Consider the following 14,221-nt stretch of genomic DNA (forward strand, 5'->3'; position numbering starts at 1 on the left):
TCTCTTCAAATTCGAAATAAATTCTCCGCGTTTTCGCTTATCAGCACTTAATTAAAGTTAGCACTCCGTGAGTACGGGAGAAACTGCATTTTCAAGGGTCGATAGACGACGAAGCGCAAAACCGTGACATTCGTAATTACAATGTATTTCGCATTTAAAATGCAAGCTCAAGCATATATTTTGCGAAAGATTTAAGTGGGAACTCTACAAATCACGATTGTATACATCATCTTATCAATATTCGCCAATATGAACTTACTTATACATCATGCACAATTAGTCTTTAATTTCAATTTAAAAGAGATTAACTTTTTTTTATAATCGAGAGGAAAAGCTATTCTTTTAAGATTTTAATGACAAGATATATAAAATAATCGATAAAACGGTTTTTATTTATAAAAGATGGATTTCGCCAAGTGTGATTTCCAATAATTTATATATTCTTACGTTTTGCATAAAGTTCTCTATATAATGCATGTAACTTATTTTTATATTTCATATATATGTTTTATTGAATCGTGACGAGAGAACAATTCCGATTGCGATGTGTATCGATTATTCGCCAACTCCGACAGACTTTGCGATCAGCATTTCTATGCCGAATGTAGTCGTATATCATTTTTTTTCGCGATCACTTCCGCCGTCGATTCAGCGCAATCGCATCCTCCAGATTATTAAACCGCGATAGTTCATCGGACGTTATATCGTCGACGCGACGATAAGCGTTCGCGACGCGCTATCTTTCTCGCGTTGTTGCTGAACGCGAATCGCGGTCGTTCTTCCTTAGTTGTTCTGCCTCATCGCGTCCCACCTCATAAATCTCTCGCTCTTTCTCTCTCTCTCTCTCTCTCTCTCTCTCTCTCCGTCTCCATTGATTTCTGCGCGAATGCTCGCCGCACAAATAATTCTCCGACGTTTTCCCCGGTCGCTTTGTTCCGCGCGCGACCGTGCGAATACTCGCATTCGTCATTCCGAATCCGCGCAGGAACATTCGCGGCGACAAGATTTTTCTTAGGGGAGAGTCGTCGTATGACCCCTGGCAGGACATTTGTCGGAGATTTACCGGGACTCTTACTATGTTACTGCGTTATGTAACTATATCGTACTTAGAAGACACAGAAGACACAAATAACCATAAATTTGTATTGTTTGTTTCTCGATTAAAAATGATGAGTAAACTTAAAAATGATTAAACAAACGATATCGTTTAACTTTAAAACATTATTTTTGAAAATTGCAAAAAATCGATGCACTATATAAACGAAGAAAATTGATCAAAATAAATGGAATAGGTATTATTAAGTAGAGTGCATTTCTCTAATTTTAAAGCATTTTTTTTCTCTTTTCTTTTACAATTTTCGATATATATTTTTTTCAAAATTATTCAATTATTTTATGCGAGTTTGGTTTTATCTTATACAACAACATTTCAATAGTTTAATTTTATTTTAACTTGATATATAAAAATACATTTTGATTAAAAACCGCTTTAAAAGATTATAATTTGCGGTTCGAGATATAATTACACTTATAACTTTACGTGATTTAAAATACAAAGAAGTAAACTATACATATATCCAAATTGTAAATATACATACATATTAGGATATGCTATACATAAAATTATAAATTATATATATATATATATATATATATATATATATATATACACTTATTTATTAATATATATTTATATTAATATATTAGTATATATTAATATATTATATTAATATATACTTTATATTTAGTATGCATATATGTATAATATAATAAAGATTACGTAAATATAATTAATTATATCTATATAAATATTAAATCTGCATTACAAAGAAAGCCAATACATAATGTAAAAATTACTTATAATATAGTTAAAAACAATTAAAATATTATTAACAGTTATATGAAAATAATGATTAATTATGCATATCAATTTATAAATCTTATCTCAAACATTCATGCTGTATTTTCGACTTCTAAGTAGATCGACGCATATTATACATCTTTAGATTTTTAATCGATGAAAGAATAAAGAAATTCTACCTGTTTTTCGATCTCTGACCAGCGTGTTTGTATCTTGCGTTCAATATTGAAAATCATTGGTTCTTGAAATTCTTTTCTAATGAATTTTCTTATCTAAAGGAGAGTATTTTAACAATTATCAATAAATGATCATCAATAAATGATTTTGTAAATGTCGCATTATCATACAGACACAATTTTATTATTGACAGAATTTTAGAACAAGATATGTCGAAAATTATATATAAAATATATAACATGTACAAATTGTTTCATTCGGTATTATGAATTTTTATGGTAGTGAGGCTAAAATAAACATTTTTTGACAATAAATTTATGTTTGGAAATTCACTCCAAACGAATTTCCAAACATAAATTTATTGTCAAAAAAAATGACAATAAATTTCATTTATTGTCATTTTATGATAATAAAATGACAATAAATGAAATTATTGCGATAACAAATAAATGATATTTTCAATCTAAGTTGATAAAGACAATCTATCGAACGCTACTATGTATAGGTGCATATATTAGAGTTCTGCACGAGCTGTAAGCTAATCGATCCAAGGAATTTCTTTTACATACTAGTTGAGCAGCAGAGAGAAAAGTGCAAGAGAAATTTTTTTTCACATTTTTATTTTAATTATCTTTTTGTTTTATATCAAAAAAATACAACAGTTGCTCAAAATGACTAGAAAATGACCCTAATTCATCGTTGCATGAATGGTAGGAATCAAAAGGCGGATCATGTTTCTATTGACTCTATTGAGCATCTATTAAGGCCCTAGACTGTGTGGAAGTATCATTTCTAGACTGTCGCGTTGAAATTATGAATTTGCGAATCTAAATTTATTATTAAAAAATGCTTAATTTTAACCTCTCTACTATAAGAATTTGTAACATCGACTCTGAAACACCATGTATTCGAAAAAATAAATTTTATAATTTAACAAATAAGTACGGAATTTTTATTCATTAAAATTACCTCGCCCAACTGTCCCTTAGAATACACATTGTTAATTATAACAGTTAATGCGGCAATCTTACTGATTTTCCTATTTCAACAAAACAATACATTTAGAATTAATTAATATTTATAATTAATAACAACAATAAATTTTCGAATCTCTGTATATATATTTTTATGAAATAATATCGTTACCCCTGTACAATGTATGTGAAATTATTTAATATGTCTTCAAGTATATTCGTATTTCTCGCAAGAGTAAAAAGGACAATATGAGCAGTTAAGGCATGAGCTCGCTCTGTTGGTTTAGAGTGATAAGCTACATTAAACATAAAGTTAAACAATTGTATCCGCAAATAAGGCATTAGTATTCTAGAATTTTCAATATAAGTTAGACATTTTAAAATCATAGGATCAATTTCTTTCATGTTACTAATAACTTGATTCCATGTATTATTATCTGCGATTTTCAAACCATTACAGTATATCCACCTCTTCCATCCAGGTGAAAATCTACAAAAGACAGTTCAGAAAAAAAATAAAAATCTTCTAACGAAATTGTGTTATTAATTTCTTTAGTATTTTAATAAATAATAATTTTTAATGTTATAACTAATTTCTCGAACATATACATAAAATAAAAAATATTCCTATAAAGAATCAAGTATTATATAAAAAGAATTACTTGTTTTCGTCAGGATTTATCAGATGCTGACGCAGATGCCAAGAGGCCATTAGTTTACATGAATTATCATCCATAATACATTTCCACTTTGTAACTTCTTGCTTTAAACATTCGATATCATCATTATGTTTTTCAAACAGATTCCACCACGGTAAAAATTCCGCCTGTTTTATCACTTTCTAGTATTGGAATAAAAAATATAGTATATCTCTTTATTTAATCCTTTCACATTTAAAGAATAGATATTATATATATGTGCAAAACAAAAACACATTTTTACTAGAATTTTATTTTAATAAATTCATGACGTTATAGCATCAATTATTATTATGTTATATACAACTATTATATTAATCAAATTAGCCGATCTCTTATTTGAATAACTGCATACGTATTTTATATCCAAATGTATCTACATTATTAATACGTATATTTCAGTCTATATATGACTCGCTCAAATATCAAGTGGTATAAGTCAGAAAAATAAAAGTTTGTGCAGTAAAGACTTTTGCATTTTCTTTTATATATAAGTATACATATAAATGATTTAACTATGTAGATTCGATTCATTTTAAAAACAGACGATTTCAATGTAGTTATATGATGCAATAGATCTTATTATCTGCATCTGAAATCTATTAATTGTTACTGAAATCTATTAACGAAATCAAATTTAGATAGTTTTGTATCACTTAGTATCTGGATATCTCATATATCGATGACTAGACTCTCTCATATATCGACGAATTAGCTATATGCTCAATTAATTTTTTTTAAATCTATTGCATATCAAATATCGATTTTAAATTTCAAATCTGTAAAATATCTTAATTTTTATAAAACAAGTATTTACTAAATGTATATACAAGTATATACAAGTATTTATTTAATATATTATTATTATTTATTAAATGGATTATATTTATTAAATGGATTATTACGAGCTATACAATGTAACAAAATTATCTTAAAATTATAAGCCAATTTCTGTAAAATGTTTGCAAATTTTTAATACTCGCCGTAAACATTCTATTGCGCAAAAAATTAATATAAAGTAGATAACTGTTAAAGTATAAATAATATAAAGTAGATAATTGTTACTGTATTCTATAATACTCTAAAATTGAATATAAATTATATATATGTGTATATATATATATATATATATATATATATATATATATATATATATATATATATACACAGGGTGTTTCAGACCACCCGTACCACCCATTTAAAAACTAGAGAAGTGGTTATTTAAAAAAAGTAAAAACATTTTCTTTATAAATCGGGTGCGCTCTATCGAATGGTGATATTTTCAACTTCTGGTTCCGGCCGGAAATAGGCGATTCAGACCGGAAGTGCATTTTTTAAAATGGAACCCCCTATTTTTTATTACATATTCTTGTAGCTCATCTCGAGGGCTTTCCAAAACACTATAATTAAGTTAGATTTCATTAAGTACTTTCCGAGTTATGAGGCTTGAAATCATTTCTTAATTTTACATGAACCGTAAAATATCTTGTAAAATATTCATTTTTTGATTATCTTCCCTTAATACTTTTATGTACAAAATAATGAGAGGAATCAATTGGTGTAAAGAAAACACATAATTGTTTCGAAAGAAAAAATGAAATTGTTAATCGCAAATTACATTTTTTTTTTTCAAAATAAGACTTTTTCTTATGAACAAGGATTCGCAAATGAACCCCCTTCCGAGCTAAAATTCGAAAATAATCAAACATCCGCAACGCTTTATTTATCTCTCAAGAGAGGGTGATAGGTAACGTCATTTTTTTTTCCCTGAAATACAGCCAATTTTCAATTGTTTCCCCAAACTTTAAGGGGCCTCTAGCTCGGAGGGGGGTTCATTTTTGGACCCATGTTCATAGGAAAAAAAAGTCTTATTTTGACTTCTAGAATACGCTCCTAAAGTTTAGTGCATCATGTACACCCTGTATATACAGGGTGAATCATTTTAATTAACGCACGCAATTATTTCGGAAACAAAGCATTTTAGAGAAAAATGTTTCAGACAAAAGTTTTATGGTTTCGAGGGGGCCATAAGATGGTATCATTGGTTTGACACTGAAGAGTCATTTGAAGGTCACGTGAAGGTCACTTCAATTTTTTTAAATGGAACACCCTATATAGTTTTGCACACTCTTGTAGCTTATCTCGAGAGCTTTCCAAAACACTATAATTAAGTACCTTTTCGTTAAGTACTTTTTGAGTTATGAGGCTTGAAATAATTTCTTAATTTTACATAAACCGTAAAATATCTTGTAAAATATTCATTTTTCGATTATCTTACCTTAATACTTTTACGTACAAAATAATGAGAGGAATCAATTGGTCTAAAGAAAACACATAGTTGTTTTGAAGAAAAAATATATAATTTGCAATTAACAATTCCATATTTTTTCTTAAAAACAACTATGTGTTTTCTTTACACCAATTGATTCCTCTCGAGATAAGCTACAAGAGTGTGCAAAAATATATAGGGTGTTCCATTTAAAAAAATTGAAGTGACCTTCACGTGACCTTCAAATGACTCTTCAGTGTCAAACCAATGATACCATCTTATGGCCCCCTCGAAACCATAAAACTTTTGTCTGAAACATTTTTCTCTAAAATGCTTTGTTTCCGAAATAATTGCGTGCGTTAATTAAAATGGCTCACCCTGTATATACACATACAACATTGAATATAATATAAATTCTAAAGTCTTATTATTTTAGGAAAATAGCAATATAAAAATTTCTAAATTTATAAAACATGACTATTTAAAAAGGAAAACGTATAAACCATTTCAAATTTCTGACATTTGATACATAAATAAAGTTAAGTCAAAATATATAATTAAATTGTTTCTTTTGTTTTTTTAATTATTTATGTGTTTAGTATTTTTATAAAGTCACTACATATCTATTTTTCAATTATTTCACTGTTGTGATATGAAATCGTTGTATTAAATTATAATTAATTAGCTTAATAGATAATTTCTTGATAACATTTATTATGTTTACCTGGAGTTGAGGGTAATAGTGCGAGAATACGAAAATATTCGACATAAATTCAAAAGCTTTCATCATAGGATACCATGCTATGTAATCTCTTTCCTTTGACAAATATTTCGCAATTTCCCAAAATACTGAGAATTTAAGTTTCTTCTCTACCGCAAAATGGAATGCATCATCGATGATTTGTGCTCGATTGAGAACATGTATATTCTCATATTCTTTAGAATTCAAGTATCGCCCAATTTTTAGCCAATTCTCAGTATCATAATAGACGCGATAGTACCCTGTTATACAACAAATTTTTGTCGGTTATTAGAATCTTATAATTGATTTATGTTGATTAAATATATTTCGAAATATTTTCTTTCTCATATTTATTATTTAAACATAAACTTAGGTTTAAACGGGCAATAAGAGCTAAACGCGGATGGTAGTGCGTAAGTTCAACGAGAAATAAGTTTTCGTTGAAACTTATTTGTGTGCACAGGGCACAAATTTTCTTGGTACGATACCAAGCCCGTTTAAACCTAAGTTTATGTTTTAATACACAGAGCCTAATTTCTTATAGTTATTTAAATTTTATTATTTAACATAATAACGGTAGAATTGCGCATCATAGTAAGACAAAAATATATATCGATTATATTGCATTTGATGAAATTTCAATATTATCATAGTATATTTTCTCATATCATATATGATATATATATCATATATGATAATTGAGTAAACTTAAAAGCTCATATGTTTAAGGAATTTTGTATAAATTCAAAAATTAGTATTGGCTACAAACATAATGTCTACATTATGTTTAATATATATGTAGACAATATAAGTGTGCTTATCATTCAATATTTACCAACTTGTTGTAAATTGAAAATAATCCACAGATCTTCTTCAAGAAAGAATTTAATTTCTTGAGGATGCCATGGTGTTAGCCAAGTAATATTTGTCCAAGTTATAGTAAAATTGAGTTCTGACTCCGTGGTATAAGTAACAGGTATATAATATTGTTTCTCATCCAATTTGTTGGGAAATCGTATAGATATAGTTACAGCATTGCTAGAATAATTTCGCATCACCTCTAATACGGAAAAACAACTCTGCGTAGCCCATGAATCTATTATACTTTTTATATTAAACTCTAATTTGTAATTTAATGCGTTCATTACAGATTGCATAGCGTTCCATAAATGACTGGAAGTTGTTGCGTTAGGCTCACTGAATCTATAAGATTTAACATGGCAATATTAACTCTATATGTAAATGATCAATATCATAAGAGAGAAAATCACAATTTATATAATTTATTATCATATTATAATTTATAATGCAACTTCCATACAAGTATTAACTTTTAAACATTAATATATTTATTAATATATTTATATGTATTGTAATATAATATATAATAAAAAATCTAATATATAACATATAATAAAAAGTCTATATTCTTTATTAACGATGATTGAATAACTTTTCATAATTATTAAATAATGAATTTAATTTTCACATTACAAAGGTTAAAGCTTTAAACTGTACATATATTTTGTTTATATTTGTAAAACTTGATTCTTAAAAAATTATTTAATTTGAATTGTTTGTAATTTATAAACTATCAGTCTCTATCTCATATATTTATTAAGAAAAACTCTCAGAGTTGAAATTCACTCGACAAAAATTTCTAAATATAAAATAACAATATAAATCTGAGTCTTTTCAAACATCTATGACTTTTAAATAATAACATAGGAAATATATTGCACAAAATTCTTATATATTAAAAAAATTTCTTTTCTCTACGATATATATGTATATATATTATTACATTACATTATACTCACCGATTATTCAAATATATGTCGATACCTTTTGAAAATATATCAGACGACAATGTTAATTCTAACATGCGCCATATAATGGAACCTACGATAATTGAAATAAAAAAAATAATTTAATATACATATTAACAAGCTTTTATCGCAATGTGTTTAAGTTAATAAATATATTTTTAATTTAAACTAAATAACAAAATGCTTGTGTAGTTAAATCTAAATAAGCTAAAAAAGTGTTAAATATATTCTAAAAAAATAAAATAAAAAAAATTATAATAATAGATAAATAACGAATGATTAAGAATATGTCAATATAATAAATTAGACTTTTATAATTAATAAGTTTTATGTTTCCTGATTTAGGCGACTTTTTTAAGTCAATGTATTGCTTTAATTAAAAAAAATAAACATTAGAAAATTATACAAAAAAATATACTAAAAAAAGTTTATTTCAAGAAGTTAGATATTCTTTTTGTTATTGTTACCGCAAAGATTATAATAAAATATAATAAGAATAAAAATATAGAAATTTTGACAAATAAATTTGTTTATGTAAATGATTTCCCACTTCTTGTGAAATTAAAAACACTCAGAAATTTATAATTATTTAATTATTTACTTATGCATACCTTTGTTGTAGGAAAGAGAGGAGTAATAATTTTCAGGATAGCTATTATGTTCTGTAGCAGAATTTATAACGATATAAGTGTTTAGATCGAGTAATTCATGTTGAACTTGAACTACAAACAAATCCATCATCCGGAAATTTGGCAGAGTCTAAAATCAATTCAATATAATCATAACTATAATTAATCAGAGAGAAAAAGCTTTTAGTACATATAAAAACTAGCATCATAGTATGTTAATTAATTGCTAAAAAATGTTAAAAATAAAATTTGTATGTGTGTAAATCTTTTCGTAATAATTTTCATATATAAAAATATATATTTATTTCTTATAAATTCCTTTTATCAGATTTATAGAAATTTAAAAGATTTGGATTATCATTATTTTTTATATTTAAGAAAATTTGTAGAAATATTTAGCAATTGGGTACAATGCTAAACTGTTAATTGTTCTGACTGCGTATTCAAATAGCGTTAGTGATAAAATAACCTTCTCGATGATATATGTTTCCATATATATTTTAAAACCTTCGTTTAACCATTGATCAAACCAATAAGATGGATTCAACAGATTGCTCATATATTTTTGTGCCATCCCACGTGCTATTAAGTGCGCAATTCTCATTTTGCATGCGATAGGATCTAAATTTTGATCGTAAATGATATCTGCTTCTCTAAAAGTCATTATACATGATTAATACATGAAAAATTTTGAATACTAATAATATAATTTTACTTCAGTAAATTTTAATATATATATATCTTTAATATATACATATTACCTGTAAAAAACAAATCCCAATTTCTGTTTGACTTCATCTTTTAAATCCAAGGTAGGTATTGCTACATGATCCACTTTCTTTTCAAACAAAACATAAGTCTTTTCAAGGACACACATCGAATTATTTTGTAAGTATCTAGTAATATTTTCAACAATATACAGCGCAAGTTCCATTTGCGATTTCAATTGCGGTCTGCACAACATGCTAACAATTTTGTTAGTCACATTACTGATCCGATGATAACCAGTTACTATTAATGCTATACTATCTATGGACATCAAAGGAGTCGTGTGAAAATATGTCCACGTTATATTATAGGGCTCCGGTTTAGATACTTTTATCGGCATATTTGACAAAACTGTGTGTTGTCGATGATGGCTTATGGAAATATCAAATGTAATTCTCAATTTTGGGTTGTTCCAATATGGAAATATTTGCTGTTTTTTTGTTTGAATATCTGCCATTAACCTATTGTATTTAACATTATGCCCAAAATAATTATTACTTTTAGATAATTGCATATTAAGCATACAATGTACAAAGTATTTAAGAGTTTTGTTTTCATATTTTAATATACTTCTACTCACTGTATATCTTCTCCTGCCTTTATAAACGAAATTCCAGAAGAGTTTGTTGTAAAATTATTTTTTGTATACTTATAATTAACCAAAGTCATTTTCAAAAGATATATATCAGGTAACAAAACATTGTCAAAGTCGAACATGATCTTATTTCTTCCATAATATGTATATATTGGTAATTTAATTTTATGGAACATGTTACATATTTGTCTTAAGTCCACTGCTGATACAGTCCACGAATTCGGTAAATAAAACTTTATGTGTCGTGTTGCATACTTAATATGAATAGTGATGTCATAATTAATGAGAAGATAAGGCAGATCAGTGCGAAATGCAACTTGTATTAAATAATGTAATGGCAATATAGTGTCTGACAAATTGTAGTTCAATACATTGCGCCACAGAACATCCGATTTTTTATCATTAGTAGGATTTGCTATTGCCATTGCGGCAATGTATACTAAACTACCACTTAAGAATAGCTTTATGAATCTCATGTTAAATTTCTTTCGGATATCTATAAAAACGTTTCTTTATTAGAAACAAGATATTTACAAATTTTATGCGAATTGGCTTCGATTTTTTTACTTTTGTGTGAAAAAACATGCAAGATAATTTATACTAATGCTTAGCAATGCTTAAGTAAAATAGGATTAATTACAATAATGATAAAATTATTATATATTATTAATAAATATATAACATCACATAAATAAAATTTAAATGTACAACTCTCATTTTTATAAACGACATATAAAATATTTTCCTTGAATTTGTATATAAGAAGACACACACATGAAGGACGTAATTTAGGTAATTCCAACATAATAAATATAATTTTTATTTCTCTTAAGTTCGATTATCTTCAATATTTCTTCTAGTATAGTTATATGTTTTTGTGTCTTACATATTATGTATTCTCTACGTACACAAATTTTAAAAATCTTAATCATTTCTTTAAATATGTATGTTAAATTTAGAGATATAGAAAAATTAAAAATGTATGAAAGATGAAGGGATATTTCCAACAACTGGATTTTATATGTGATATGTATGTTTACTAACATGCTATCTTCGAAGTTTATACGTCCTTCTTAAACTTAGTTTAGAGTGAGAAATATATGAAAAACGAACGATACACAATAAATATGTGCCGAAATCAAATTTATTTGAAACTTTGTTGATATAACAATTCAAATTATATGTAAAAAAATGCTAAACGAACATTATATTAGTTTTATATTAGTACATGTTATAGTATATTTTGGAACACATTTTTGGAACTACATATTAATCTATTGCTCATTCTTCATTTGCGTTCGTTATATTTCTAACTTAACATTTTCTGTGTATGTAACATTAGAGAACATCGACTTCATTATAAAAAAAGTGTTTTAGAAACAAATCACAAGTAATATTAAACGTCTTTAAGATAATTTTATAGCTATAGTATAAAATTTCGAACACAATAATTTTATATCGTCAAATAAATCTTATAGATTTTCTATATATTAAAATGATTAAATGATACTATTACAATACGTGTCTAAATGTCTTCATATTATCCGCGATATATGAAAATAATACTTTCAACAAAGAACTATATTCATTTGAAAATTGAAGAAAAATCTTTTTTAAGAAATAAAATAGTTGCTTGTTATTTCACACATTTCTATATGCATACATTCAAAGAAAGAGATATATAAGCTAAATATTTTATTCAATTTATTTAATGTCTTACCCTATTTTATGAGGCAGCTACAGGTTTAATATCAAATAAACGTTCAATCGCGATCTTACCGCTTCAAGAGACTATTATAAACTGACAGCGCTGTCGCTTAGTTTATACCCTAAATATGTAAGATACGTAGTGTCATGTAAACACCATTTTGATTATACATAACATAAGAAAATCTTTTCATCGATAGAAGTCAATACGAACGTATTTATATATACTTTTGTTTAATCTTTATATTCCGTTTGTGACCGTTTTCATATTTAAAGTTTTTATTTGTAAAGACAAATTTTTGGAAAAACATGTGGGAGAGAAAATTAATTTCGGAATTGTTTCTTTAAATATATTAGATAAATATATTCTGTATTTTCTATTATATATATTTGTTGAGTCGGCAGTCAGATCAAAGGAAATTATCTAGGTAATTAGACTGTATGAATATATTTATTCAATTAATAAGATGCAGACAGATTTAGCTTATTACAAAAACTAATGTGATTTATCACGTGCGCACTCGATAACGAATGATATATGAAAGAGAGAACCTAATTCCTAAATCCCAAATTTTTCCTTTTGTAAGTAATACAGCTAACAGTATTTTCAACATAACTCCTGAAATAAGCATTTCCGCACCTATGTCCATATAACATTTTTTCATCCTTCAAGTGTGAAGAATATCTCCTTAAATTTTTGACATACCTTTTTAGAACACCCTGTACATATATATATATATATATATATATATATATATATATATATAAACGCTTGAAATAAAAAAATAAAAATCTTATTATTAAAGTATTACAGTATTGAATTTATCGGTATTATATAGAATTGCTAATTTTATAAGAACTGTTGAGAAATAACAAATTATTTCACTTTTCAATAAGTTTGGAAAATTTCTTACTTCCAAATTCTCGCAAAATATTCGCCATATATTTTATTATTGTTGTATTTATGCCATTTTAAATTTAATGAAATCAATTTATGAAACTTGCAAGATTGGAGTATAATATTATTCTTCTTTGATAACACACACAAAAATTATTATCAAAAGGTTATGTTAAGTATTTATATTTGTTTCTTTATATAATAATCGAAAAACTTTGTTGTGCTGAATTAGCATTTTTCAGAATAGAACTAAAAATATTTGTATTTTGAGAGAATCATAATACATGTTGTTATCAGAGATACAAGTCTTCTTAGTTTGTTATTTCTTCTAAAGATCACTGTTGGATACATTATGTTACACATTGTTTTATTGTTCTTTTAATATTGTCTTAAATTAATGATTAAAATTTTAATGATACAGACAGAGACATACATGTGTACTTTGCGTTAAATATATGATCTAATTTAAATTTAAAGCAAACTTTTTGAAATTATATAGATTTAAACGATGATCCTAAATCACACTACCATCGACAACGTTTTTGTCGCATTATATTTGACATATATTTCTTATTTTTTAACTATTTTCTCTCTCTCTCTCTCTCTCTCTCTCTCTCTGTCTCTTTTCCCGTCTCCATTGATTCTGCGCGAATGCTCGCCACACAAATAATTTTCCCCGGTCTCTTTGTTCCGCGCGCGACCGTGCGAATACTCGCATTCGTCATTCCAAATCCGCGCAGGAACATTCGCGGCGACAAGATTTTTCTTAGGGGAGAATCGTCGTATGACCCCTGGCAGGACATTTGTCGGAGATTTACCGGGACTCTTACTATGTTACTGCGTTATGTAACTATATCGTACTTAGAAGACACAGAAGACACAAATAACCATAAATTTGTATTGTTTGTTTCTCGATTAAAAATGATGAGTAAACTTAAAAATGATTAAACAAACGATATCGTTTAACTTTAAAAAATTATGTTTAAAAATTGCAAAAAAATCGATGCACTATATAAACGAAGAAAATTGATTAAAATAAATGGAATAGGTATTATTAAGTAGAGTGCATTTCTC

The 14,221-nt window shown here is 26.7% G+C and overlaps 2 protein-coding genes across 7 annotated transcripts in view; both read right to left on the reverse strand.

Moving 5' to 3' along the window:
- Cad87a (cadherin 87A) overlaps positions 1-14,221 on the reverse strand; it is a 207,240-nt gene that overhangs the window by 62,276 nt on the left and 130,743 nt on the right. The window lies entirely within an intron of this gene.
- Positions 1,840-12,398, reverse strand: LOC145974440 (aminopeptidase N-like). Of its 2 annotated transcripts, none has more exons than XM_083104281.1 (12): positions 12,263-12,398; positions 10,528-11,038; positions 9,941-10,408; positions 9,649-9,832; positions 9,162-9,309; positions 8,542-8,623; positions 7,557-7,924; positions 6,704-6,981; positions 3,675-3,853; positions 3,185-3,502; positions 3,008-3,077; positions 1,840-2,133 (listed from the first exon to the last, which is right to left on the reverse strand). In XM_083104281.1, the coding sequence occupies exons 2-12, from the start codon at positions 11,016-11,018 to the stop codon at positions 2,011-2,013; spliced, it is 2,709 nt and encodes a 902-aa protein (XP_082960407.1). In that variant the 5' UTR covers positions 11,019-11,038; positions 12,263-12,398; the 3' UTR covers positions 1,840-2,010. The 2 variants fall into 2 exon arrangements, with proteins under 2 accessions (XP_082960407.1, XP_082960408.1); XM_083104282.1 differs by lacking the exon at positions 1,840-2,133 and adding an exon at positions 2,238-2,930.

Source organism: Camponotus vicinus, unplaced genomic scaffold (assembly GCF_025532165.1).
Source record: "Camponotus vicinus isolate PSW18456_S1 unplaced genomic scaffold, iyCamVici1.0 SCAF_7, whole genome shotgun sequence".
In the NCBI taxonomy this organism is placed as follows: Eukaryota; Metazoa; Arthropoda; class Insecta; order Hymenoptera; family Formicidae; genus Camponotus; species Camponotus vicinus.

Bases quoted from the DNA above. Each gene is read 5' to 3' on its own strand.
- LOC145974440 (XM_083104281.1), bottom strand. From the start codon at position 11,018: ATGAGATTCATAAAGCTATTCTTAAGTGGTAGTTTAGTATACATTGCC. The intron at 10,409-10,527 runs GTGAGTAGAAGT...TAAATACAATAG, and splicing joins AAGGCAGGAGAAGATATACA to GTTAATGGCAGATATTCAAA. The intron at 3,503-3,674 runs GTAATTCTTTTT...TGTCTTTTGTAG, and splicing joins ATAAATCCTGACGAAAACAA to ATTTTCACCTGGATGGAAGA.